The sequence below is a fragment of the Vidua chalybeata genome, chromosome 26 (genome assembly GCF_026979565.1).
Source record: "Vidua chalybeata isolate OUT-0048 chromosome 26, bVidCha1 merged haplotype, whole genome shotgun sequence".
Classification (NCBI taxonomy): domain Eukaryota; kingdom Metazoa; phylum Chordata; class Aves; order Passeriformes; family Viduidae; genus Vidua; species Vidua chalybeata.
Window position 1 is genome coordinate 5,877,698 of NC_071555.1, and position 27,640 is coordinate 5,905,337.

The 27,640-nt window shown below is 52.8% G+C and overlaps 2 protein-coding genes across 2 annotated transcripts; one reads left to right on the forward strand and one right to left on the reverse strand.

Annotated features, from left to right (window-relative positions):
- Positions 1 to 452: 452 nt before the first annotated feature.
- On the reverse strand, positions 453 to 2,139 carry RPRML (reprimo like). The gene has a single exon (XM_053965205.1). The coding sequence runs from the start codon at positions 1,703 to 1,705 to the stop codon at positions 1,370 to 1,372; it is 336 nt and encodes a 111-aa protein (XP_053821180.1). The 5' UTR covers positions 1,706 to 2,139; the 3' UTR covers positions 453 to 1,369.
- A 3,599-nt stretch (positions 2,140 to 5,738) lies between these two features.
- Positions 5,739 to 27,585, forward strand: ITGB3 (integrin subunit beta 3). The gene is made up of 15 exons (XM_053965280.1): positions 5,739 to 5,968; positions 10,563 to 10,648; positions 14,843 to 15,035; positions 16,939 to 17,191; positions 17,900 to 18,062; positions 18,644 to 18,805; positions 18,961 to 19,056; positions 19,222 to 19,311; positions 19,698 to 19,832; positions 20,467 to 20,896; positions 23,050 to 23,272; positions 23,543 to 23,643; positions 23,765 to 23,884; positions 24,886 to 25,052; positions 25,883 to 27,585. The coding sequence occupies exons 1-15, from the start codon at positions 5,863 to 5,865 to the stop codon at positions 25,949 to 25,951; spliced, it is 2,394 nt and encodes a 797-aa protein (XP_053821255.1). The 5' UTR covers positions 5,739 to 5,862; the 3' UTR covers positions 25,952 to 27,585.
- The last annotated feature ends 55 nt before the right edge of the window (positions 27,586 to 27,640 follow it).

Genomic DNA, 27,640 nt, shown 5'->3' on the forward strand with positions numbered 1-27,640 from the left:
TTCTCTAATCATGTTTTTCCCTCTGGGAAAGGCAGACATCTGTTCCTCTAGATTTACATCCAAGCGTCTCAGTTCATCAGCTCCTTCAGTATCCAGGACTGCTTTCCCACTACAGAAATGAACCCAGCAGGAATATTGTTGGTGGAACAAAACACAAATTATTTCTACCTGACACCCACAGCTAGAGTTGTAATTCCATCACAGAATAAAGGTCAGGAGTCTTCCTCCTCTCACATAATTCAGCTTTGACAGGTCATCAGGATCAGAGAAGCGAGAGGTTTTAACTCAAAGGCTGAAATCTTGCTTTGCAAGAGGCACTCAGAGCATTTTTATGAGTCTCTGTTTCAGCACTCTGCAGGTATTCGACACGAGCCTGGAATACACAGTTCTTGATGAATTCATTTGCTAGTAGAAAATGATACTTGCCTGCGAAAAATGATAGTGGTTTTTGCTTTAAAGAAATACCTCTAATTACACTTCACTTCAAGATGAGATGATTATACATGGAACTAGGATTGAAATTCCTGAATTATACACACAGAGAGAAATAATAAAGACAGCACAAAATTCTATTGAAACAGGTTAGCTTTTTTCCTGAATGTTCACCAGTTTTCAAAAATTACAAAACCTCAAAGACTGTAACAATGTAGCACTTGGAAAAAAAGGCTGGTGTGTACAAAAACAAGCATGCTTTTGTTTTAGGGGTGGGAAGGGGTTTATAGTTATCCATGTCCTTTTCTTCCTCCACCATAGCGTAAAAGAAGAAAGTACCAGTTTATTCAACAGAATAGGTCAGGAAAATGAGGAACAACATGCTTTCCCTGTTACAAAATTACCAGAAGATGCATGCTCAAGGTCCAAAACACAACAGACTGACATTTTTTAGCATGCAGACTTTGTTTTATGACCCACATGGCACTTCTCTTCCCCTGCCCCTCTCAAAGATAAGGTCTGTGCCCTGTATTTTGATCTTCCATTAGTTTGTTCTTTTGTTTTCTTTTTGTTGACTTACTTGCCTTTTTATTTTTTTAGCCCTAAATCCTAGGTAGCGGTATCCAAGGTAACAGCAGTAAGGAGTCCAGATCTCCACACTATCACTGTTTCTGCAAGTTTCATGCAAAACTTAAGCCATTTCTGTGTGCAACACAATGCTGGTCATTTATTGTGCTGCACACAGCTCTGGGGTGGTTTTCCCATTCGCCACCACATTTTGTTGACTGGGAAGAACAGGTTTGCTTTCCCATGGACACAGACGGACTAAAAGACCCCTCCCCCCCTTCTCACTCCCTCCAGTTGCCCCAAACACATGGGAATGTGCATCTCAACACCAGGTCCAGACAATTCACTTGCCTACAGGAGCCCGGTGGCTTCAGTAAAGTCCCATGATTGCAGCGCCCACGTCCTTAGAAGGTCTTCGGTCTTTCACCAGAAAGTTAATCATGCTCTCCGACTTGATGAGCAAGTTGCAGCCCAAAAAGAAGATGCCAAACATCACAGTCAAGGAGAGGACACAGAGGACAGCAATCTGCACCACCCTTGTGATGAAAAGGCTCCTCTCATCGGGTGCCAGGACCAAGGAGCTGCCATCAGTCGCCAGCACTGTGCTGGTCCCATTGCAGCAGGCCATAAGCATCCCCAAGCTCTGAGTCCTGTTGGGGTCAGCTGCCTGCTCCAGGAGAGTCTGGTTGAAAAAGGATCCATTCATGGTCTCTGTGTGACCCCAAATCTTCAGGAAAAATAAAAGTGAAGCTTGTTGTCCCCCTGTCCACCCTTCACAGGCCAGGGCTTGGTAGGTCCAAGCAACCTGCTGCCTTTCCTCTCTCAGTGCCCAGGATGGAGAGGGAACTTCCTCAAGGCTGTGAGCAGGTGAGAAGCCAGTCCATGCAGCCGACAGATGTCTGGATCCCAGATCTCTCCTGGCAGAGTGTTAGCACGAGCCCCCAAACAAGCAAAAGGAGGGAGAGAGAAAAGGAGAAAGGGATGTAGGGGAGAGGATGGCAGCCGGGGATCACCCCATGCCCCTTGCCCTCCCAGCCTGTCCCCAAAACAGCGAAGCAGTACTGCTGGATCCCAAGGTTTCTCCCGCGGGAAGGAGAGCTGGTGTCTGCCGGCTGGGAGCTCCACAAATGCAAGTTACAAGCGAAAGTCTTCACCGTGCTCAAAGGAAAAACAGCAACTCCACCCCCTTCCAGCCTCTCCCCAGGCCCGCCTTCCTCCCCCTCCATGTTCACCCTGCTGCCCACCCCTTCCCCATGCTGCACATCCCATCTCTGCCCTGCCACGGGTGCCCACATCCACCCCTCTGCCACCCCCAGGTGGGGGCTGACCCTTGAGGCCCTGCAGAGTGGTACCTAGCTCATCCCTTCCTCCAGCCCTCCTGCCTGCTCCCAAAAGCATCTAGCGTGGTGAGTGTTCACCCCGGACTGCTGGCAGGCCCCTGTTCCCCCGAAGGCTCCTGTAAGCCTCAGGTCAGCTCTGCTGTCACTGATCTCCTCTTGCTGCTCCGTGCCACCCACTCCTTCTCCGAGCAGTGTGGCCCTATCCAGCCAGTCCACCCCCAGCTCTGCTTGGTGATGCCTGTCCTGTGCCTCCAGAGAAGAGCTGGATACAGCCCCCCTCTTCATCCTGTTCCTCTGGCTGGGGGCTTCTTCCTCAGGGCACATGGTCTCCCTCTCCTCCCCTTCTCACTTTAGCTCCTCCAAAGGGAGGCGCTGCACCCTGATCTCTGCTCTGGTCTGTCTCCAGCTTTGGGTCCCACAGCAGCATCCAGAGCCAGAGCATCACAGGCCCCTCAACCCCACCAAGGCAATCCCAGGCAAAGTTTCACCATCACTCCCCTCTCTGTGTCTGCACAAGCTCCCAAAGTGACACCACGAGTCAGGGTGTCCAGCTTGTCAGGCTTATTCCTACTCCTGCTCATCGCAGGGCTGTGCCCATAGGACTGCCGTGTCCAAGTCTCCTGGCTTTGCCCATTGGCATTTGCCTGGAAATCTGTCTGGATGGTCCAGAGCAGCAGATCACCCCCAAAGCACAGTGTGAGGACTTTGCCCTGGTTTATCCATGTACATACTGGCTTGTTTCCTTTGCCCAACCTTCGAGGGGATTTTAATAAAACAAAAATGAGGATTGATGAGTTGTAGCTCAAATCAGGGACGTGTGGCTGGCTGAGGGTGGCAGGCAGCTTGGCAGGGACCGTGTCAAGTGATCTTCCTATTGGGCAGCTGGGATCCCCTGATCTGCTGCTGTGACTTTAGGGGCTCAGACCTGTTCAGTTCAGGGTTTACTTGTTGCATTTTCCTCCTTCTTCTGGATTTGGTATTTCTGTCTGGGTTGCTGCCCACTCTGCTAGGGCAGTTGCAGCAGAAGTTAAGCAGGAAGGAAGGGAAAACCCTGATCCAAGGAGCATCTGCTTGTGTTTAACCTGGGAAAATCCCACGGGAAATCAGAGCATACCCAGTGCCCCAGCCTGGCACTGGGGATCCTCTCCCTGCATGCTTTCAGACTGAAGGAGTTTCTGCTCCCTCTGGTGGCTCCATCTCCAGCATCTCCTCTTGCAGCACACCCCAGCATGGATTTGGGCTGCACCCATTGCTCCTGGGTCACAGCCTGTGGTGATGGGTCAGCTAGGGCTCCCAAACACTCCCCTGCTGGCTTCTGCCTTCATCCCACCAGGCACCCCAAAATCTGGAGCATCCCACTGTCTATTATGCGGTGCCTGGAGGTAACATTGCGGAATCTTGGAATGGTTTCAGTTGGAAAGAGGCTCAAGTCATTCTAACACCCTGCTATGGGCAAGGACATCTTCTGCTAGACCTGTCCAAACTGTCCTTGAACACTTCCAGGGATGGGACATTCATATCCCAGCAATGTTCTTAGGACAAGCAACTCCTTCTTGCAGTTTGCAGGGAAATTCCACCCAAACATCTTGGATTGAGTTCATTCCATCCTTGTCCTCAGGCAGGACCAGCCCAGGAAGGTGAAGGCAGGTCAAATACTTCATTTTGCAACTTCTTCCTTTTTCTTTAGCATTTTTGCACTATGCTGAAAGTATCACAGCCCACACTGGGCAGGGGATTCCAGGACACACAGAGCAATATGTCCTTTGGGAGCAGCAGCACTTGCCAGTTTGGGGAGCCAAGAGCTGGGCAGGATGAGTCCCTGGTGAAGAGGGCCAGGGAGATGGATGGCAGGTTGGATCTGGGGGTGTGCAGAGCCAAACAGGATGTCATAGTCCTCTCTAGATAATAAAGACTCATCTTCCTTTCCATCAAACACTCAGGCACAGTCACAGGATGACACAGCGCAGCACATGAGGACAGGCAACTGTGTGGGCAGAAAGCCTCACATGATGGGAAAGGCCATATAAGCAGGATGCCCAGGAAGGAAAATAAGGAATTTGGATGCCCTAAAACTGGCTAATGGGGTCTGCCGTGAGATATGGCTCCAGGATCTGAAGCAGGGCAAGACTGGAGCTGCCCAAAAACAGATTTGGGATTTGTCTCAACCAAGGTACAGCCCTATTTGATACTGCATGAGGGTGGATAGGCTTCTCCTAGTCCCCTTTGCCAAATCTTCATTAACAAGCCCTAGGGAGGCAATTGGATCCCAGGTGGACATTGATCCCCACTGAGGAGGACAGCAGCATCCTCGAGGTTGGTGAGGCGGTGTGGAGAAGCAAAGAGGTGACAAAACTTCTTTTAAAGCCAAGGAAAGTGCCCAGGTCCTGAGGAAGAGTCTTCACAAAAACTGTTACCTCTTCTGGACAGCTGCCAGGTCTGGGACAAGTACTGTTATCCCCATCTCCCAGCGTGGGGCTGTGGCTCTTGTACAGCTCTGTGCACATTGTCTATGGTCTCCAACACCTCTAGGATGTGGCTGCAGCTCTTGGCACCCACAAAAACTTGTATTCCACAGCTTGGTATTTCTGTGTGCTGGGTTGTCTTGACACAGGGCTGTGTCATTATTGCCTCCAACCCCTGTCAGCTGGTGGGAGAGAGCATCCCAGGGAAATGACTCCAGCCCTTCTCTCCATAGTGCTCCCAATGTGTATTCCAAGTGCCTCAATTTCCGCAGCTTTGACTAGGACCCTCTTGCAGGGGAACAAGAGGTTTCTACAACACCTTCAAGAGACACTCACAGCCAGTTCTGATGTTTCAGTGGGCGCAGTCCCTACACAGATCCCAATCCCTGGATTTGTTCAGCACAGGATCAATTCCTGAGGACACAGAGGGGAAAAAAACAATACAAGTGAGAAGAAAATCAGGTCCAAATTATGTGACCCCAAGCTGAGCTTCCCTTCCTTTTGAGATGTCCAGGTTTATATCCAAACTGCTGGCTCCATCAGGTGTGCTTCCTGGCTGGGTCTCCCTCAGCTCCCTGCTCTGCTTTAGCAGGGATATTCCCTCTCTGGTGAGGGAGCTAAGAACCCACACTTTCATATTAGTGTGTATTTGCTCTATTTCTCCTTAAATCCTTGAACTCCAGCAGTTCAGACGGGGTTTAAAACCAGCTGCCTTTCAAGAGTTAATAAAAGGAAGGAGTGAACAAGGTTTTGTAAGGAATTAAAGCCAGGCGGAAGAGCCTATGGGAAAGAGCCTGTTGCGAGCTCCGGGGCTGCAGGTCACCAGTGCCGAGGGAGGACTCGCTGCCAGGGTTTACTAGGTCCTTGTTTAAGCCGAGAGAGTGAAAACCTCATAAGGAGCTGGCGACAGAGTGGGCGGGGACACTCCGGACTCCGAAGTGACGAGGCAGCAGTTTCGTCCGGCCGCCCCACTCGCCATGTGTGTCATTCACCCAGCCCTATGATTCATCTCCTCAGCCGCTAAAAGCCTCCTGCTACTCCAGAGCCGCTGCCCATCACTCATGGAGGGGCTGGTCCAAGCAGTGTCCCCACTCCGAGGCTCAGAGAAGATGGGTCAACTTTCCGTGACACTCGGGATCCTCCTGCTCTGCGCTACCGGCGGCTGGGGTAGGTTTACTCTGTCGCTTCTGTCACTGCTTATAGCCATTTAGTGAAGATGTTGCCTGTTACTTCTACAAATCCCAGGAGTTTCTGCATTCCCAGGGTCTGTGATTTCAGGGGAAAATCACTCGGAGGGGGAGCTGGCAGCCTGAGCTGCAGCGTGTTCCCACATAGGAAGCACTGCTCAGGCTGCTTGGATTTCGTCTGGGTCGGGGCCAGGAACTTCTCAAGGATATTACAGGATCAAGACATACTTTAGTGGGTTATTCTTACTGGACGTGGTAGATCTTACTGGATCTACCTACTCTGTGTTTGGCTCTGGTTACTGGTTTGTAATGCAAGGACTGGGGTGTGACTTGGGCTTCATCCTTTATAAACAGAAAATTCTCTGGGAGAAATCACATCAAGTAATCCCTCCCTGTGTCAGTACATTTTAAGGGCGGGGAGTGGGCATTTATGTCAGCATTGCTGTCCTGTGTTATTTTTCTCTTTTTTTTTTTTTATGCTTTTCTTTAAGAAATCTGATTTCTGACATCATATGATCTCAGGATAAATGTAGTTTGTATTTTTTAAAAGTTTTCCAATGTCAGAGGTACAGAAAAGCCTGGAAAAGCATTATCTCCTCCCCAGGTGTGTTCCTAGTGACGAGGCCTGAAAGGAAATCTAGAAATTGCAATATGGTGATTTATAAATTGGTCACATTGTTTTCACGGCCAGACTTGGGATTTGGGGCAACATTGTTCTGTCTAAAGAATTCCAGCTTTTAGTGAATTCCCAGGAGCAGCCTGAGGCTCTGATTTGCTGCCGGATGGAGCTGTCATTAGTACAGGACAGATAACCCCTGCAAGAGTTTGAGTTCATAGAGCTGCAGTTTGGGGCTGTGCACATATCTCTGGTGCCTGTGCTCAGTTTGGGGCATCCCATTCCCAGGAAGATGCTGGCAGGAAGGGAGAGGTTCGAGAGAAGAAACACCCCCAGAATGGTAGGGTGGGGATCTGCCAAGAAAGTCCAGATCCTTATCACTTAGTCAAACGGAAAGGCTGGAGAGGATGTGGTTTGTACCTTTATCAAGTTTCCTCAAATGCCTTTATCAGGTTTTCTCTGTGCTCATTCTTGCTCAATGTGGCAGAGGGGGAAAACAAAGTGTGTGGCTGCTCCTGCACCACACAGAGACTGGGACTGAGTAATTTTCTCCAGTCAGGACAGGGTGATGCTGAGCCACAGATGTCTGGGGTGTTTCAAGTGCATTACTTCCCTAAATTCAAACCAGGTTGGATGGGGCTTGGAGCAACCTGGTCTAGTGGAAGGTGTTCCTGCCCATGGCAGGGGGTGGAACTGGATGGGCTTTAAGGTCACTTCCAACCCAAACCAGTCTGGGATTCCCTGCTTTCACCTCTCTCAGGACCACAGCTCTGCCAGCCCCAGGTGGGTGGTTCCCATCATTCTGTGCAGTTTATCTCCCATTTCCTTGTATTTCAGGATTGCTTTTTTTCAAAAACTGGAGAGCAGCTGCTATCATAGTTTTAAAATGCAGGTTTTGTACTTGGGTTTATTAGTTTTTATGGCTAGGGAAAAAAGCTCCAAATATGGGGGGGGAGTCACTAAAAAATACAGAATTTGTTCGTATAGGCTGTACTGGGATGGTGTTGAGCTGCTCGCAGCCAGGTAGTGTCCGAGTCTGGGAAGGACTGCCAGGCACTCACAGAGCCAAAACCTGAGAGGACTCCAGCTGCAGCATCCTCCCCATCTTTCACATCCTCCAGCTCCTCTATATCCTCCACTTCCACCCACCTGTGCTTTTGTACCAACATCCTCACAAGGTCCCTGCTCCCACAAAACTCTCCCAACACTGCATCCCTGCACCCAGCCATGCAACCAGTGCTGGGAATGCCAAAAAAGGAACATTTCCCCATGGTGGGGGTGTCCAGTTGCCTGCTCACAGCAGGACCAACCTCGTGTTTGGATGGTCATAACTGCCCAGGCCCTGCTCCATCCAGCCCCATGGAAATGCAGCCAAGAATGGCCCTGTACAGTGCTGGAGATTGGTTCCAAGGAAGGGAAGGGTCCTCCATCCCCAGAAAAGTGTCTTGGTCATGGAGTGATGGACACCATAGGGACCACAGGGCTGTGTGAGTCTGGGAGCAATTACAGACCTTCAGGAACCCCACAGGCAAAGCCACCAGCAATGGCACGGTGGCATGATGTGACATCAGACCCCAGGGCAGCCTTGGGAATGGCAACATCCCTCCCACAGGGACTTCCCAGCTGTAGCCCCACCTGAGCCCATGTGCAGCTCCCCAGCCATGACAGTGCTCTGCCTAGGTCTGTGGCCTTCATTCCAAAATCCACCAGAAGACTGGATTTACATCCCCAGCAAAGAGAGGGGACACAAGATAAAGGACCCCAGGGCTTTGGGGTGGCAGCACAAGGAGAGGAAAGAAAACCATCAGGGTGCAGGGGCTGCACACAGGCAGGAGGTAATTTGTACCAAATGGCGAGGAGCAGATGAGCTCAGAGGGTCCTGGGGCTCCTTAGCCTCAAGATCAGATTTCACAGCATGAGGAGGCACCCTGGGGCTCTGCCAGCAGACATGACCCTGGAATCCTCCACACAGAGTTTTAGTGGAAAATGGTCTCTCAATGAGACCAGGGTTAACACTGCACAGGGGAAACTGAGGCAGGGAGTGACTGAGGGACTAGATCAAATCACAGGGAAAACCTGTTTGAGGCAGGATTTGGACTGGTGAATCTCATGTCCCAGAGCCCTCATGGAGCCCTTGTCAGCTCTGCCCTTCCCCAGCAAGGTGGGTGCTGGGGCAGAGCCAGGTGACTAAACCAGATAAAACGCACCATGAGGGGACAAAACCCACACTGGCATTAAACAGGAGCCTGTTCCATCCCTGAGGGCTGTCTGGGCAGTGTCTCCCTGCTTCCCGGAGGGCTGAGCTGGCTCCCAGCTGCACAGCACAGCACAAATCCATGGCACGTGCTCTGACTGCAGGCACCAGCACTTGGCAGGGCAGGAGGGATTTCACATGGACGCAGCAGGAGCCAGCAAGAGTCGTGGGAGGTGATGTCGTTGCTGTTTTCAGAGAGCCTTTTGCCTTCCCTCTTCCTAGCCCTGTCCACCCAAGGATCAGTGTTGCTGCTGGCACATTGCTGAGGTGCAGGAAGCACTGGAGACCAACCTGTCACTCTTTTGGGCAATGTTACATTTAAAATCTGTCCCATCCTCACATGGAGCCAGGTATTTCAGGGTATGATGAGAGTTCTGGCATGGGTGCCACCCCAAAACTGGTGCTAAGGAAGGCACTTGGGCTCAGCCTTTAGTTTAGTCTGGGACAAGGGGGAGCTGCAGGTGTCAGAGGTGCGATGGGGACGCTCTGGGGCACATCCCCAAGCAGCCATTGGCCCCTGGGACAGCCACAGCCTGTGACACCGCCCTCAAATAGACATACATGCAAACACACACACAGAGGTGTGAACACGTGTGTACGCTCTCTGGCTACATGCCAGCAGGCAGGAGTTCACGGTGCTGTGGTTGTGGTTCTGCTCAAAGATCTGATGATGTTGTTTCACCATTTCCTCTTTCTGCTTTGTGTTCCATTTCCTGTGGTTGTGGGACACTGCTGGGACAGCCCTGGGCAACCATGGGGGCACACAGGGCAGAGGGGGAGGCTCTAGTGCCCACTACTCCCCGCTGGCATCCCCCAGGCTCCCTAGGCTGCAGTGTGTCCCAGCCAAGCGGGTACTTTGCTGCAGTTTTCTCTGCCTGGGGAATCCTAAAACTGCCGAGATGCTCGTACCCAGGAGGGAAGAAGAGCCAAGGGTGACGCCATGGCAGCGATGTCCCAGCCACTTGTCACATCGGCCGTTGGCAGCAGGAACCACAGGGCCGCCCACTCTGGTCTGTGTCAGAGGAGCTCCTCCTGCCCTTGGGCTCCACGGGCATTTTGTGGCCCTTTAATTCTCCCCCACAGGCTCACCGGCCTCTGACCTTCAGGACTGGTAGCAGCAGGTATCTCCCAGAGTCCCCACAGCCACTGACAGAGCCCGAGCTTTCCTGGGACATTGGTGCCAACCACCACCAGCACATTTGTGGATTTGTGCCCTTTCACTCCCCTCCTTTCCCTGGATTTGAAGCTGAGCCAGGACCAGCCACTGAGTTTAGTGTCTGCTCAAGGTGTCAACAACCACCCTGGGTCAAGGTGATGGGAAGAGGCAGACAATCCCTGGCAGGGCTGTGGGTACCACCCTGCACCCTTGGGAATTCACCCTTTCCTCTCCTGCTGCCCCAAAGTGTCTGCAGGAGTGTCGGCAAGGAAACGTAAACCCCCTGCCAGGGGGCTTCACTCCAACACCCATGTGATGCTGCAGGGGTGAGAGGTCCCTTTGAGGAGCTGGGAGGTAGGGAATGATGCTCAGCCTTGGGCAAGATGAAGCCCAGCTCATACCAGGCTGGAGAGAGCAAGGAGGCAACATCCAGGGTTTGCAAATGGGAAAAGGGATAGAGAAGGGCCCTGGTGGGGCTCTGGCTGCTCAGAAGCTAGTGGCTGAGTTTGGGTTCTGTGGGCTGTAATTGCTCTGTTTTGCTGTTTCAGGGGGCAACATCTGCACCACCCGGGGGGTGAACTCCTGCAAGCAGTGCCTGGCTGTCAGTCCCCTCTGCGCCTGGTGCTCTGCTGAGGTAAGAGCTGGGGCCTGAGCAGGGCCCTGAGCAGGGCAGGGGATGTAAAGGAAGGGAAGAACCTTTGGGATGAGTCTAGGTTACAGCCACAAACTCAGTCCCCGTCTGTTCCCACTATATCTAAACAGATTCCTTGGTGCCACCTGGCTCAGACCTCAGATCAAGGCACTTGGTCAGTGGGCACTGCTTCTGCCCTGCTCCAAAAATATGCCCCTTATCTGGGTGTGTTGGTGGGAGCTACACTGAGCTGGCTGGGAAATTGTGGTGTTTCCACTAGGAATGCACTTTATCTTTCAAATAATGTACATTTAAAAACTTGTTTTACTTTTGGTTTGCTTCTTGGAAACCCATTGTAAAGCACTGGCTGAAGGAGCCTAATTCCTGGAAGGGCTGAAAAGGGAAAGGGGCCTGGAAGGCCTGTAAGGAGGAATTGAAAATACTCATCAGAAGTTAAGGGCTGCGTTTTAAAGTCTTTTTTCATTAGAAATAAGGGGAGAAGACAAGGTGCCTGGTTTTGGTTACTGAGCTAAAGTGGATGTGAGTGCTGAGCTGTGGCTCTCAAATCATCCTGTTTGGGTAGGTGAGAGCCAAGCAGATCTTGCCACGTTGCTCTCCAAAAATGCTGCCCTGGGGGTTAATCCATTGGGTAAGAGGAGGGAGTTTCCCAAGGGGATGGGAGAGGAGCCCCAGGGCAGAGCCAAGGGAGGTGATGGGGATGGGGCAAGCTGATGAAACCCTCAAGGCTTTCCTTGTTTTCTCCTTCTCTATCCTTGAAGACCCACTTCTATCAGCTGCAACTGTGCCCCTAATGCCCTCTGGGACTTGGAAAAGACCTGGGAAAAGTGATCCAAGCTGGAAAACGCTGCTGGATCATGCCAGCAATTGTCTAATGCTTTGGGATCAATGCATATCTGGAGGGTAGGCCTCTGGCTTGCTGTGCCCAACAGATCTGACGCTTGGCATGTGGTGTGAATAAAGATGTTTGTGCCCATCTTATCTCCCGCAAGGAGCGGCTGAAACATGCAGCTTGATAAGGGGCCTGGCTTCCCTCTCCATTCCCCCCTCTGAGGGGGAATGGTAGCTGGGCTGGGCTCTTCCTTCCCAGCTGCTGATCCTGGGCTGCACTGGTGACTTGACGATGCAGAGGGAGCCGTGATGGGTTTTTTTTCCTCCAGATCAGCAAAGGTTTCCAAAAAAGGAAATATTTCCAGTGCTGCTCTGAGCTGTGCTCCCGGGCAGACACAAGAGTGAGGCAGCCATCCTGCTGCTAGACCCAGCCCCTGGAGAGCTGGGCTGTGCACTCTGCTCAGCAACTCTGCCTCCAACATCTGGACCACGATGTCTTAATTTAGCAAATGAGGTTTTTTTTTCTGTGGGTTTGTTTCATTTCCCTGGGGTGGGGGAGGGTTCTGATACTGCACCCCCCCCCCTCGTTTTTAAAGGGATAGTGCTCATATTTGTTCTCCTTCTGCTCCCACTACAGGCCTTTTCCACTCACACTGCCTTCCCAAGGAGCCTGGGGTGATGATTTACTCCTGCTCCCTCCTGGTTTTGGTTTGGAGAAGGATTTCATTGTGGTTTCTTGTGATCGCTGACACCGCCCCCCCCCCCCCCCCCCCGAGCATTGATGCAGAGCAGAGTTGAGTTTTATTTATTTTCCAGAAACCTTGACCGCTCTTACCAACAAATAGATGTCCTCATCTGCCTTTTTGGAAAAAGCCAGCCAAGCTGTAACACTGAGATGTTATCTCTAAAATCCCTTTGGAGATTATTGTGACAGATCCTTCAGGGTCTCACCCACACAAAATGTCACCCACTCTGGGTCTCTTGGAGGCTAGACTGGACCAGATATAGATTTCAGAGAAGCTGCTGGAAGTTTTTAGCTTAATTTGTGGCGGTATCTGTGCTCTAAGCACTCCCAAGAGCTGTCCTGAAGAGACGCTGATGCTGCATGTGGTTGTGTCCGAGATGAAAACAGATATGTCCTGGGGAATACACAGTTCCCACAGGCTGCTGCCCTGGGGGCTCAGGGATGGAACTGGCTCTGCCAGAGCCCTGCCTGACTCTGCCCTCCTTAATCAGCCCTGGAGGCAGTGACTGGGATAAAAGAATCAGGTTTCCCATTCTGAAGGGAGCATGAGCAGTTGTCTGCTCTGCAGTGGGACAGAGGGCAGGGAGAGCTGGCAAGCATCTCTGGGAAGGGCTGTGGGATGGCTGGGATAGAGAGGGTGCACACGTCTCCCTACATCTCTGTGTAGGGAGCTGATGCCATCAGGACTGTGCTGACAGGGAATGGGTTTCTCATGGATGAAATTTCTGTGCTGTGAGTTTGTCACCAGCAAGCTTGGGTTGCCTCCAGGTCACTCCTAACTAGGGGCTGTGCCCCAGGTGTTGAGTCAGCAAAGTGGCAAAGCTGGGGATCAAAAACAGACTGGGGGCTGCCAGGGCCTTGTAGCCAAAGGTCCCACTTTTGTGGTAGCTTTTGTTGTTGGAGAGGCTCCTCTAAGTCTGGAGTCAGTCACTATATTTAGGGCTTCAAAGAAAGGGGAAGGATGCAGCCCTGGGGTTAAATAGTTTCTTCGTGGAAATCTCACAGGAGGAATGATGCTTCTAATGCCATAAGGTGCCATGAGGCCTCTGAGATCCTGAGAGCTCCCTAGGATCTCCAGGTATCACTGAGCACCATGGTTAAAATCCACCTGCCCAGCATGCTTTTCACCCACATAGTTTTCCAGTGATTTCCCTTGACTAGAATGTACCTGATGATTGATGGGATCTGGAGTGAACCAGCCACCTTTTCCCACAGCAGGGAGCCCTGTGGAGTAAGATTATGGGTGGGTGAGTGTGAGGGAGCTAATTTGGAGGAAGGACTCGTCCTCCTCTCTGTCAGGACACTGTCTAGGTGGGGGCAGGGTAGGAACACGCCTGCTGATGAATTTTTTGTCTATCGCTTGGCCACAGTTTCCAGAGGGCCGTGGGCCAGCCAGGGCCTCCTGACACCATTTGTGTTTTTCTACTTATTTGCATAAAACATACAAATTCATCCCTGGGTTCAACCAGCCTGAACCCAGTTCAGGGCAGTTGATATCCTGTATGGCAACTTCTCTAACTTCTCTAGCACTGGAAGGCTCAGCACTGGATTCCATCATCCCAGGAGCAGGGAGGGCACTGAACCAGCCCCACCAGGACTTGTGCCACCTCCCTTTGCTGCAGGAAGAGGCTGTGGTGGTCCTCTGCTGGAGGACTCTAATATAGAAAGATTTGGGCTGAGGGAGGGAGATAAAGAATCCCTTTGGAGGGGAGGGTGAGTGCTTCCTGAGCAGGAACATGAGGCAGCAGATCACAGCAGTGTTGGGCTGGGAGAGATATTCCTCCCATGTTTGTCTTCATAAGCAACCAAAGGAATAGGAACCCTCCTGAATGTTCTGTGATTAGGATTAGAAGCCAGAAGCTTTCTAGGAAAGGAGGGACAAGGCTGGAGCTCACCATGACTTCACACTTTGTGCTTCCTACCCCTGACAGGCTCTTCAAGGCTTTCCTGCAGCCCCAGTGCCTTTGCACTCTTTCACTCCTTTTTTGGTGCTCCTTTTCCTAGTCGGCTTCATCCATCAGGAAGCTGGAGAGCTGGAGATAAGTCTGATCCACTTCCAGACAGGAACTGAACACTGCTCTGTGCAATGAGCTCACCCACAGTGGACACACTCCTTGCTCATGGCAGGATTTCTAAGGGCCCACGTTGGAAAAATGGGGGGAAAGGTGATTTGTCTTTTGTCAAAGTAATAAATAATTTTAAAAGTCCAACACTGCCTCTACCCGGCTTGCCATGTTCATATCCTGCCGCACCCTCCTCTAGCCATCCCAGAGAGACAGGATTTCCTTTTAGCTCTGCCAAAACCCAAACCTAAGGCTCCAGCTGCCAGGAGTCAGGAGGAGGTTGGCAGGGATGTGTTATCCATTGTTCCTTGGCAAGGGCTGATGGGCTTCTGCAGGAGTTGCTCCAGCAGGAGTTGCTGATCCCAAATCCCCTCTGTCTGCTGCCTTCCTCAGGCAAGAGACCGCGTGCCCCAAGAAGCCTTTGATCCTCTTCTGGAGTTAGGTGTGATAAAGCAGGGCCTCTCCAGGGAAAAGGAGGGGGCCTTTCTCCTTCTCCCAGCATAGTCCTGGGAGGCTCCTGACCATGTCCCTCCCCTGCAGGTCTGGGCGCACTCGGCCCCTCGCTGTGACCTTCATGCCAACCTCCTGCACAACGGCTGCGGGCAGGACCACATCGAGTCCCCCAGCAGCAGCGTCACCATCCTGGAGGACCGGCCCCTCAGCAACAAGGGCTCAGGGGGGTCCACCACCACCCAGATGAGCCCCCAGAGAATACAGCTGAACCTGCGGCCAGGTAAGAACCCCCAGACTGCTGTAGGAAGGGGGAGATGCAGTGGGAATAACCCAAAGGGCTCAGAGCCATCACTCTGCCTCACTGGCCAAGGTGGTCTTGTGTCCTTCAGGGTCAAGGCCAGGCTGCCGGCAGCACAGAATCCTCCAGAACATCTCTGGTGGGCAGTTGAGCTCTCTGATCGTTGTGTTCCTTCTCTTGCCTCAGTCCTGAGGTATTTGAGGGGCAGGATAGGATGCAACTTCAATAACACATGGGGTATTTTATAAAGCCATTCAGACCTGAGGCACTGCTGCTGTGCTCAGAATGCCTGGGTGCAAGTCAGCTCATACCCAACAAGCTGCGGAGCAGCTATGAGGGTTGGGCTGCCACCAGATCCTTGTAATATCCCAGGCTCTGCTCAGCCAGGCAGGCTGGAGCCAATTAACTGCTCTGGTCCTTTGCCAGCATCCAGGAGTTTCAAGATGCCAGGCAGGAGGCAAAGCTATCGGGCACACAGCCTCTGTGCACATCCCTGGGCATGGGCAGGAGAAGTCCTGCCCCATTGGAAGGATAGCAGGCAGAGGAATCCCCACACAATCAGGACATGGAGCTTTGAAGTGGCCCTTGTTCTCTTTAGCTCTAAAAGTTGCTGTCAGGAGGCAGGTGAGTATGCTGCTCTGAGGGCTGTAAATCCCTGTTCCTTGGAATAAAGAGGAGAGACCCCCAACTTGATACCATCTTTGCCAAACCAAGAAGGTTTGGCATAAGTCATCTGCCTTGACTCATGAACCAAGACCAAATCATGAAGGATGCAAGCAGGACAGGTCACAGCTCATGTCCCACAAGCTCAGAATCCTCATGGTTTCTGCTCAGTGAGGACAAACAGCGGCTAAGCACAAAAATGGGACCCCTGGCTCCATGGTGGGTTCCCATCACAACTGGAGAGGGGATGGAGCTTTTTGGGCTGTCATAAATGTTGAAACTTTCTTCATTGTGAAAGAACATGGCGTGCAGATTTAGACCGAAATGTGAAAAGAATAATAATTTAAGCTCAGTTAAGGCCTTTTTTTCTCAACATGTGAGGTGCTCCGACAAGGCTGTAGCTGTGCCCTGGGTTATGTTTCAAAGAAACCATTTCTAAGATCAGAAAAAGGACCTGTGTCTCTTAAAAAGGAAGAAAGAAAAGGTCAACCTTAAGTGTTTTCAGCTTTTTTTTTTTTTTAATGTGCAAAAGTAATCAAAACTGGGATGTTTCCCAGAAGGTTCTTTCTAAGGAGGTTTTTGTTTTAATGGAAAATGTTTCACCAAAATTTTCTCAGAAGGGGCTGGGAGAGCTAAGAGGAGAGGAAAGGCACTGGGATGGGGGAGGGTGCAGAAAATGGTGAGAGTCCTTGGAAGCTCAGAGAAGTCCGAAGAAGCCTTGCAGCCTGCCTTGTGATCCCTTTAAGACCTGCTGCCCACACACTGGGCACACTGGGGGTTTCCCTCATTACATCCAGCTGTTCCTATAGGATATCTTGAGAGGTCAACCCTGGACAAGAAGATCTGATCATGTTCCAGCACTGAGAGTTTAGGAGAACAGGAGACATAACCCCCATCTGCCATAGAATTCTAGAATGGTTTTGGGGTTGGAAGGGACCTTGAAGACAATGCTGTCCCACTCCCTGCCATGGACAGGGACACTTTCCACTAGACCAGGTTCCTCCAAGTTCAATCCAACCTGGCCTTGGACACTTCCAAGGGGTGCACAGCACATCTCCTGTGCAAGCACCTGACTAAGGGTTTTGCCCCTCTGTCTAAAGGTAATGTTCTCCTCTTAGAAGCTTTAACCATCCCCTTGGGTTCCTGCTGACCCCCCCTGTGGTGAGCCGCCCTCCCCCTTCCAGGAGATGACATCTCACTCTACTGCCCTGTCACTTTGCAGATGACTCCCAGGTCTTTCATGTCCAAGTGCGTCAAGTGGAAGATTACCCTGTGGACATCTACTACCTCATGGACCTGTCTAACTCAATGAAGGATGATCTGAGGAACATCCAGAACCTGGGCACAAAACTGGCCAGTGAGATGCGTAAGCTCACCAGCAACCTACGCATCGGCTTTGGGGCCTTTGTGGACAAACCCATTTCACCCTACATGTACATATCTCCTCCAGAAGCCATCAAGAACCCTTGCTATGAGTAAGTCCAGGTTGAGGGAGTCCTGTAAGGGCCAGAAGTTGATGGGACACCACTGCAATGTGGCTGGAAATCCACATCAGTTGGTGAAGAACTGCAGCCCATCGAAAGGACCTATGTTTGAGAGGTTCCTAAAAGCTTGTCTCCCACGGGAAGGACAACAGGCTGGAAGAGGGAAAGAGCATCAGGAGGAAGGAATGGCAGAGGTGTTAGGAACTGAATTCATCCCCCATTCCCTGTTCCCCTGTGCTACTAGGAGGGGGGTGGGCAGAGGAGTGAACTTGAGCCTGAGAGAAAAAGAGGGGAGTGGAGAAAGTGGGTGCCTGATTCTGGACAGGGTTTAAACCTTGGTGCAATCTGTGTTCTGCTGGCACAGGGAGGAGGAGCAGGTCAAATTAGAAATATCATTATCACAGGAAAGCTCTTGAGGGAAAAAATTTGCATCATGTTTTCAAAAGAAAAGTTGAGGCTGGAAGAAAATGACTCCTAAAAATCCCAGCAGAACTGAGGCTGGGAGCTGACCTGAGCCCAGCATCCCTTCAACATTAATTTTATTTAAAAGGTCCTTCACCAGCCTCAGGCTCTTGGGAGGGCGTTGGGTGTCTCCAGCACATCCTTGGCAAGACCATGGGATGTGGGATGGCTGTAGGGCAGGAATGGGAGCAGGAAGAGCCTGATGAGCCCTGTGCCCTGAGTGCTCTCCTCCCACAGGATTGGGGAAACCTGCCTGCCCATGTTTGGGTACAAACACGTCTTGTCACTCACGGATGAGGTGACTCGCTTCAACGAGGAGGTGCAGAAGCAGAGCGTCTCCCGGAACCGCGATGCACCAGAGGGTGGCTTCGATGCCATCATCCAGGCCACCGTGTGCGATGTAAGGGGCAGGAAGGCCTGGCTGGGGTCAGGACAGGGTCACCAGGCTGGGCCAGGTGGGTTGGCAGGGACCAATCAATCCCTCCAGGACATGATCATAAGCCTTGCTGAGTTGTTGTATGACTGATTTCTGGCGAGGGTAAACATTCAAGTGAGACATTTCCAGTCCAATAGTCAAGGGAAGAGCAGGACTCTCATGGGATTATGGTAGTGGAGAGGAGCGGAGCAGGTTCTCGGGAGCAATCCCATGTCAGCCCTGCAGTGACCAGTCCAGAAGGGACAACACCTCCTGTACCTTCACCTTGGGCTGGAGATCTTGCATCCCTGAGTCATTAGCCACCTTGATTAGCACTCTAACCAATTAAAATTCATCTTCCACCTACAAGCAGCCCATGCCCACCTTCCAGACCCCACACTCCCACAGCACTTCCCTGAAGGAGCAATTGCTTTGGTTCCCTGTGCAGAGGTTGGTTTTTATGACCAAGCCATGACCCCTGGCACAAAGGCAACAGTGGGGTGCTGGCACATGGGACTGCCCTCAGCATGTGCTGACACATGACTGGGAGCTGCCTTTCACTGCAGGAAAAAATTGGCTGGAGGAATGATGCTTCCCATCTGCTCGTCTTCACCACGGACGCGAAGACCCACATTGCACTGGACGGGCGGCTAGCTGGCATCGTGCAGCCCAATGATGCCCAGTGCCACATCGACAAGGATAATTTCTACTCTGCCACCACCACACTGGTAAAGCCTGACCCAGGCATGGGGTTGTGGAGCCCAGAGCACCCGTTGGGTCCCCATGGGATGGGAAAGGTGTTTCAGCCATGGTTAGAGAGCATGATGGGGATCAAGGTGGGGGGGTGTACATGTTCCTAGGCTATAGCTCTCCTCTTCCCCAGGACTATCCTTCTCTGGGCCTGATGACTGAGAAACTCTCACAGAAGAACATCAACTTGATCTTTGCTGTGACAGATATGGTTGTTGGCCTCTACCAGGTACCAGCTCTAAAGCCACCCTCCTGGGGGGCTGGTGGGCCATGGGTAGCTGTACATGGCTTGGTGCTCTGTCCTATCAAAACTCCCATGTTCCTGGACAGGGTTTTGCCCAGCCATGGCACATTTACCCATCACAAACAGAGCCTGCTTATGATATTCCTACAGAACTACAGTGAGCTGATCCCAGGCACAACTGTGGGCACCTTGTCCAGAGACTCCAGCAACGTCCTGCAGCTCATAGTAGACTCCTATGGGGTGAGTGTGCAGTGTGATGGCCCCACAACAGCACTCTCCCTAACAAAAGAGCCACTGCTTCCCACTGCCAACAACCCACAGATTTGTCAGCTCCCCCAGTCCTAAGCATCCTCCTTAGAACAGCTGTGAGCATCTGCTTCCACCCATGTGTGCAGGCACCCTGGGGGCAGGAGATCACTGTGTTCACCACCTGTCCTTTCCTGCCTTGAAAATGTTTCCCTGTAGACAATGACATGGCTGAGGCTTGAGAAAGACTTGGGGCACTTGGCTCCTTTCCCATGTGCATGGGAGCATCACTGTGGTGCTGGGGGCAGGGGAGGACTCCACCAGGGCTAAGCCCTGCCCAGCCTGTGCTGTGTCTTCATCAGTCCTCTCTCCTTCCCTAGAAAATCCGCTCCAAAGTGGAGCTGGAGGTGCGTGACCTCCCTGAAGAGCTGTCCCTGACCTTCAATGCCACCTGCCTCAACGACGAGGTCATCCCTGGGCTCAAGTCATGCATGGGGCTCAAGATCGGGGACACGGTGAGGATCCCACTCATGGGCTTGGCTTTTCACCCCTCTACATAGCAGCACTGCCAGGCCATCTGTTGCTCTGCACCAGCACCATCTGCTTGTCCCATGACCTCCCAGGTGACACGGACCCTGGAATCTCAGCACTAGAGAGAGAGGTCCAGCAGGGTGGGTGCAAGGAGGAGAATGTTTTTTTGAATCTGCTGGATGCAAAACTCTGTGATCTCTCTAGCTCAACCTGGGCTGCTGCCGACAGGGCATGGGAACCTGGAATCATTTGGGTTGGAAAAGCCCTCTAAGACCATCAAGCCCAACCACTAACTGATCTCTGACAGGTCCACCACTAAACCATGTCCCTAAGCACCATATCTACAGGTTTTTTGAACACTTCCGGGGACAGTGATTCTACTTCTTCCCTGGGCAGCCTGTGCCAGAGCCTGACAAACCTCTCAGTGAAGGAATTTTTCCTAATATCGAACCTAAAATTTGCCTGGTTACTGTGGCAAGCACATTATCTAGCCCACATTGTGCTGGAACAGCTTTGATGAGCCCAAAGAGACCTGGTGGCTCCCATTTTTGACCTCCTTAAGTTGGGGCATGGACTGGAGCAGGTACTGACATCCAGACACACACCTTTGCCCTCCAGGTGAGCTTCAGCATCGAGGCCAAAGTGCGGGGCTGCCCCCAGGAGCAGCAGAAATCCTTCACCATCAAACCTGTGGGCTTCAAGGACAGCCTGACAGTGGTGGTGAACTTCGACTGCGACTGCTCCTGTGAGAGCCACGCCGAGGCCAACAGCCCGTCCTGCAGCCATGGCAATGGCACGCTGGAGTGCGGCGTGTGCCGCTGCAACCCTGGGCGCCTGGGCTCACACTGCGAGTGCTCGGAGGAGGAATACAACCCCTCACAGCAGGACAACTGCAGCCCCCAGCCGGGCCAGCCCCTGTGCAGCCAGCGTGGCGAGTGCATCTGCGGGCAGTGCGTGTGCCACAGCAGCGACTTTGGGAAGGTGACGGGCAAGTACTGCGAGTGTGACGACTTTTCCTGTGTTCGCTTCAAGGGCCAGATGTGCTCAGGTGAGTGCTGGGCTTGGCAGGGAGGCAGCTTAGGGCTGTTTAGGCCACCTGAGATCATGGGCAAGGGAGACACCAGTCATTTTTGGGCTTGTCTTGTGAGTTGTCCCCAGCTCTGACTTGTTCAGCCATCCCTGCACTAGCCCTGGTCTGAACTGATGCAAGGGAAATTATTACCTTTTTGGCCACTGATATCACCTCCTGTGCCTGAGAGCTGGAGTGGGGATGGGCTAGAAGGTTAAAAAGGAGGCCTGGTGGGGCTGGTGGGGACCAAGCGAAGCAGCTCTGGGGTGTACAGGGCAGGGACCTTGCTTGAACCATACAGCTCAAACACATCAGAAGTACTGCTCTGCAGGAGGAAACCCCAGGGTGGAGGGGGAGGGGTGGGGAGAGGTGGGTTTTATCCTCCACCCAGTTCTGGAAGACTTCCTATTGACAAAAGTGTTGGGGAAGTAAATCCTCCCTCCTTGCTGGCCTTACAGTGTCTCCCCTCCTGAATATTCATCTCTGCCACATGCTCCCAGACTTCCTCTCTCCAGCTGCTCTCAGTACTGGAAAGAGAGTACCAGTTCCTTGGGTTCTCTGGTTCCCCTCCCAGGGAAGAAGCCCTCTTGCAGAAACCCCATCCCAACAGCAGTTCCAAATGCCCTGATAGGCCAGGGCCTCTTACCCACCAGGAACCTTCATTTAAGGTTCCTTCCAACCACATCTCCAGTAAACACTGAAGGTCTGAGTGAATTGCAATGCTCTGCCCATCTCATGTATTTAAGGGATACGAGAGAGGTGACAGTGCGTAGGAATGAGGCATGAAACTGGCACGTCCTCTCCAGGAGCAGAGCACCCCAAAACTGATTTAAGTGGGGAATGGGAGAGGGGTAGCCACTGCCATTCCTAACCCCAGCCTCCCTCTGTAAGCCCAGAATAGGTAGCTGCTAACAGAGTGCCAAAAAAAGCCACCACTTCCCTGCTGAAATCCCAAAAATCCCCAGGAAAACATCAGTGGCCAAAGCTGATTCCACTCCACTGGAGCCCAGTCTGGATGAGGTGAAACAGATGACATTCAATTCTTGCTCCCTGAGGTCTCCAGATTGATCCCACCTGCCCCTCAGGCCAACTCCATGACTCACACTGCCTCTGTGCTGCTCAGATTGATCCTTTATCTTAACAGACTGCTGATAACGAGGTGGAGACGCTGGGTTTCCCCCACCCTGAGTAGTCAGTGTCCTCATGGAGCCTGTTCCTGTTTGAACAAGGGCTGCAGATCCCCAGGATGGGTGAAGGGCAATGATGAAGAGCTGCCCCTGGCCAGGGTGGGCTGTTAATTAACTTGAACTCTCTGACCCCATTGAGCCACTTCTCCCCAGCCTACTCATCTGTTCCCATGCCTTGTCACCCAGCCTGGCACTATTTTCCTGTGACTCAGCCCTAGTTCCTCATTAATGGGGTTATACATTCATTTCACATGCCAGTGCCTCCAAAGGCATGGCCAGGACGGTGCCCAGCCGATCCTCTGCCGGGAGCAGCATTCCCAAAGTGTCCCACTGTGCTCAGGGCTTAGGACAGGTCAGCACCTGCAGCTCCACAGTGTTTCCACCACTTGCTGTGTCTCGTCTTTGAGCTGAAATAAACCACAATCCAAATAGCTCCAGGGTTTGGCAGGATTTGAGCATGCCTGTCTGTCTGTCTGACTAAACCAGTCTCAGTGAGCGTGTGTTGGGCTTTTCCCAGCAGTCAGCTTTCCCTGTCTGGTCCAGGCCTGAGAAAGGAGTCAGACTTAGGGGCTTTGACCAGATGTCCTGACTCAATCTGAAATTCAAAGCCACAGAAAGAACTTGACTTGCTCAGAGACAGATCTGATGGAGCATCTCCAGTTGCTGCTGCTGGAGCTGGGGCAGCTCAGCCTGAAATGTGGGAGTTTGATCTTGCTTGGGTGGGATAAGAGGAGTGTTTGGGACATGGTGAAGGTCTGGGTTTGGTGTGAGCTTCTCTGTGTCCCACTCCAAGAACAGTGCAAAGGAGTTGTCCTAGGTGGCCAGTCTGCCTTGCAGTGCCCACAGAGGGTGAGCTGCCACTCTGGGTCATAGGCATCCATATGGGGAATTGCTAACAGGCTCTGGGAGACACTTAGAGCTCTGATGCCTTTTGGTTGTCCCCAGGCCACGGGCAGTGCAGCTGTGGGGATTGTCTGTGCAACTCAGACTGGACAGGAGACTACTGCAACTGCACCACGCGCACTGACACCTGCATGTCCAGCAATGGGCTGGTGTGCAGCGGCCATGGCTCCTGTGTGTGCGGCCGTTGCGAGTGCACCCAGCCCGGCTCCTACGGAGACACCTGCGAGAAGTGCCCCACCTGCCCGGACGCCTGCACCATCAAAAAGTGAGAAAGAGCAGAGGGCTGGGACAGGTCATACCACATTGTGGGCTGGCAGGGAGCTGGGATAGGTCATATTCCACTGGGGAGCTGGCAGAGCGCTGAGAGGGGTCATATCCCATCATGGAGCTGGCAGCACTGGTGGCAGGAGCTCTCACCATCTGCAGCCCAGTAGGGTTGGGACTGCTGTGATTTCCACAACCTGAAACTGAAAGGTGTGACAGTTCCCTGAGGAGAGCATGGAAAAGCTCACAGTACCTCCCTCCTCTTCCACAGGGATTGCGTGGAGTGCAAGAAGTTTGAGCGGGGAAAGCTAGTGGAGCAGCAGTCCTGCAGCCGTATGTGCCGTGACAAGATTGAGACAGTGCAGGAACTGAGTAAGAGGAGACCCAACCCCTGTCCTAATACGTGGTAATCCAGGGGGCTGTGTGTGCCACATGATTTCCCTCTGTGTGTGCACCCCTCAGCATGGGGACTCTGAGCCTCTCCTTCTGGCAGGTGACAGGGGCAAGGATGCCATGAACTGCACCTATAAGGATGAGAATGACTGTGTGATGAGGTTCCAGTACTACGAGGACTCCAGTGGCAAGTCCATCCTCTATGTCATTGAGGAGCCTGGTAAGACCCAGCTGCCATGCTTAGGCCAGGGGCTGCAGAATGTACCATGCTGGATTTCTGTGCAGAACAAGGGGATGTTGAATTCCCTTTGTATCTCCCACTCCAGCCAGGCTCATGGGGCACCACAGCTAGGGGCTGAGAGGGATTAAAGAACTTCTTTGTCCCCTGCTCAGTGCCAGCGGGCCATGATTTCCTGCCTCTCAGGTATCACATTTCCTAAGTTATTTCATCCCCTCACTGAGGCCAAGGATGGGGGTTCAAACTTCCCACCGCCCTGATCCTGTGTTTGACTTTGTGGGAGTGATTTTTCTTGGGAAGCAGATTAGAGGAGGCTCCCATCAGCAGCTCTGAGGTCTCCGCTGACCTCAGCTGAGCCTGGGACTGTGTGACTGCAGATCCTTCAGAAGCAGGGCCGTGAAGGCAGCCACCAGCTCTCACTGCAGCTGTCTGCCATTGGCAGGGTACAGCCCACACTTCCCAGCCCCACAGCCAGATGGGAGAGGAGAGGCAGGGTGAAGGCTGGGGTGGCCACATGGCCCGGGTCAGTGTGCAGAGGGAGCAGGAGCAGCGGAGGCTCACACTGGATCTCCCTGCCCCCATTTGCCAATTCAGTGTTGACACGTGGCCAGAGGCTGGGGTGGGGTGTCAGTGGGCTGGTGGTTTGGGGCGAACTTCACAAGCACAAGGACTTGGTCTCCGATGTCATCCCCCACTGTGTGTGGGACCTGTGATGCCCCTGATCTAGCTCCAGGCTTGGCTGCAGACCCCCACCCTACAGATAGGTACTCAAGTATTTTGGCACAGGCACCCCATGGATGGGATCCTCCTTCACAGAGCATGCTGTGCTCAGGGTAGAGGCTCCTGCTTGCTGGCAGAGGAGGATGATGCCCTCCTGAGACTAAAGGAGCTCCACATACCCATGGCCAGGTAGCCCCAGAGCTGCTTTAAGTTGCCCTGGGGCTGCTGAGCTCACCTCAACCCTGCCCTCCTCTCTGCTCCAGATTGTCCAAAGGGGCCAGACATCCTGGTGGTCCTGCTCTCAGTGACAGGTGCCATCCTGCTCATCGGCCTCACTGCCCTGCTCATATGGAAGCTCCTCATCACCATCCATGATCGCCGTGAGTTTGCCCATTTCGAGGAAGAGAAGGCCAGAGCCAAGTGGGACACGGTGAGGGGCAGTGGATTGGGTGTGCTGGGCAGGAGCCCCAAAACCCCATAGCCTCTGCCTTGAGGGATCCAGATCCCAGTGCTCCTGGCATGAGAGCTCAGCTGCTGTTTGTTGTCCCATGACATGATCCTTAAGGGCCAGCTTGTCCCATTCCTCTCTAAAGCCTGGGACAGTGTCCCAGGCAGGACTCAAGGTGACACTGCCAGCCGGGACAGCCCTTCCCTGAGCCTGCTGTGGTCCCAGGGGCTGTGCACAGGTGATAGGAGATGTCCTAGATTATTTTTCCCCCTCCAGCATATCCAAAGCACCTGTCAGCAGCATGACCCCCTTACTCACTGCTCACAGCAGTGTTTCCATCCCATGAGTGAGGCAGAAGGTCCCTCCTGCTACAGGATGCTGGAAAGCACTGAGGAACCCCAGGCACAAGGGAGGGGGCTGGGACAGCACTGGTACATGTCCCTCACCCCTCCTCCATCTCCTAACCCCCTATAAAGGGATGGGATGGGATGGGATGGGATGGGATGGGATGGGATGGGATGGGATGGGATGGGATGGGATGGGATGGGATGGGATGGGATGCTCTTTCAAGAGGTCTCTCTCTTCCTGAGCTCCTGCTGCTTTTCCTTTCCTCCACAGCAGCTTTTCCCTATTCTGCCCCATGAAACCTTATGGGGAGCCATTAAGCTGCTCATCCAAAGCCTTGAGTGGAGACAGGGATCCACCACTCCATGCTGAGACAGTGCCTCAGTTACCCCAGATGTTAAGTAGAACAAATGAGGATGCCAAGCACAAAGTGATGATGCTCTTTTTCATCTTCCTTCTTCCTCCAGACCCATAACCCTTTATATAAAGAGGCCACATCTACCTTCACCAATATTACGTACCGTGGGAACATGTAGGGATGCCACATCCAGCACTGGCCATGGGATCAGCTGATGATCCGTGGGATCTCCTGGAACCCAGTTTACAGAAGAGCTTGTTTGTGTCTGCCTGTGTGAACAACTGCATGTGATTTAACAAGTCCCTGACTGCCTCCAACCCATATTGTCTGTCACCCCACTGTAACTGCAGGGACGTGCTTTCCATGGCAAACCTCAGTCCTTACCTCAGCGGGTCGCTCACAAAGCCACCGGCCCCCCATACACTGAACACAGAGAAATGGGATGATCTCTGTCAGTCTGTGAACTCTTTGCTTCTCATCGGAATTTCAGGAGCAGCTGCTTGAACCACATGCTGAGCTGTGCTCTCCTCCACAGCCTGTGCTGGTGAAGCTCTGCCCGCTCGGAGTCCCCTTCTGCACTGGCCTTGGTCCCTCTGGGCACAGGGACCTTCTCCTTCAGCACAGGGCAGCTGCCAGCAGGCAGGAGCCATCACTGGCTTTGGAGGTTCAGGACACTGTTGGAGCAGCCCAGCAGCTCTTTTCTTCTTGCAACCATATGTCACGGGTGCTGCTGTGACCCAGGGTGGTAAAAAGCTGTGCCCCACATAACATTGCCCTCCCTCGCTCCCTCCAATGCTTTGTCAGTCTGTGAACTCTTTGCTTCTCATCGGAATTTCAGGAGCAGCTGCTTGAACCACATGCTGAGCTGTGCTCTCCTCCACAGCCTGTGCTGGTGAAGCTCTGCCCGCTCGGAGTCCCCTTCTGCACTGGCCTTGGTCCCTCTGGGCACAGGGACCTTCTCCTTCAGCACAGGGCAGCTGCCAGCAGGCAGGAGCCATCACTGGCTTTGGAGGTTCAGGACACTGTTGGAGCAGCCCAGCAGCTCTTTTCTTCTTGCAACCATATGTCACGGGTGCTGCTGTGACCCAGGGTGGTAAAAAGATGTGCCCCACATAACATTGCCCTCCCTCGCTCCCTCCAATGCATTCAGTCTATACCACCTGCCAATTCCATGTAGGATTAGCTGTGCTGCTACCAGCTGCAACCTGGCTCAGCCCCTGGGATGGTGCTGAGTTCCTCCTGTCTGCCTCCACTGTCCCCATGCCACAGCACACATGGATGTGCAAGCAGCTGCTTCAGGATGGTCATGACACCTGATATCCCTTGAGCCTGGCCACCTCTCTCCCCTTACTGTGTTTTTTGAACTTAACTGCACCATCCCTGGACTTCTGTGTGGCTCAGGGTTCCAGAAGAGCAGGCAGGGGTCAGGCTATGTCCTGCTGCCTAGAGCTGTGTGTCACCCGTGGAGGAAAACAAAGAGCTGTCCCAGAGGCAGTGCTGGGCTGGACCAGTGTTGCTGCCTGGTCCCTGCCCTGCCAGAGCACATGGCTCAATTCCCCTCAATTGCCTCAAAAAGCAACAGTGACCTTGTTCCCATCCTGAGGTTGTCTGTCCTCCCAACGTCCCCGGCAGTGTGTTGGCTGAGCTGGTGGTGACCCTGTGTCCCTGTTCCCTGGCTGGCCTGTCCCAGCAGTGTGGGAGCAGGGGCAGCAGTTGGTGCTGGGTGGGCTCTGGGGCTGAGCCCTTGAGGGGGGCCAGGGATGGATGGGCAACACCAGAGTGCCAGTGATTCACATCACAAAAATAAAAATAATAACAAACAAACAAACAAACAAAAACAAAAACAAAAAAAAAAAAAAAAAAAAAA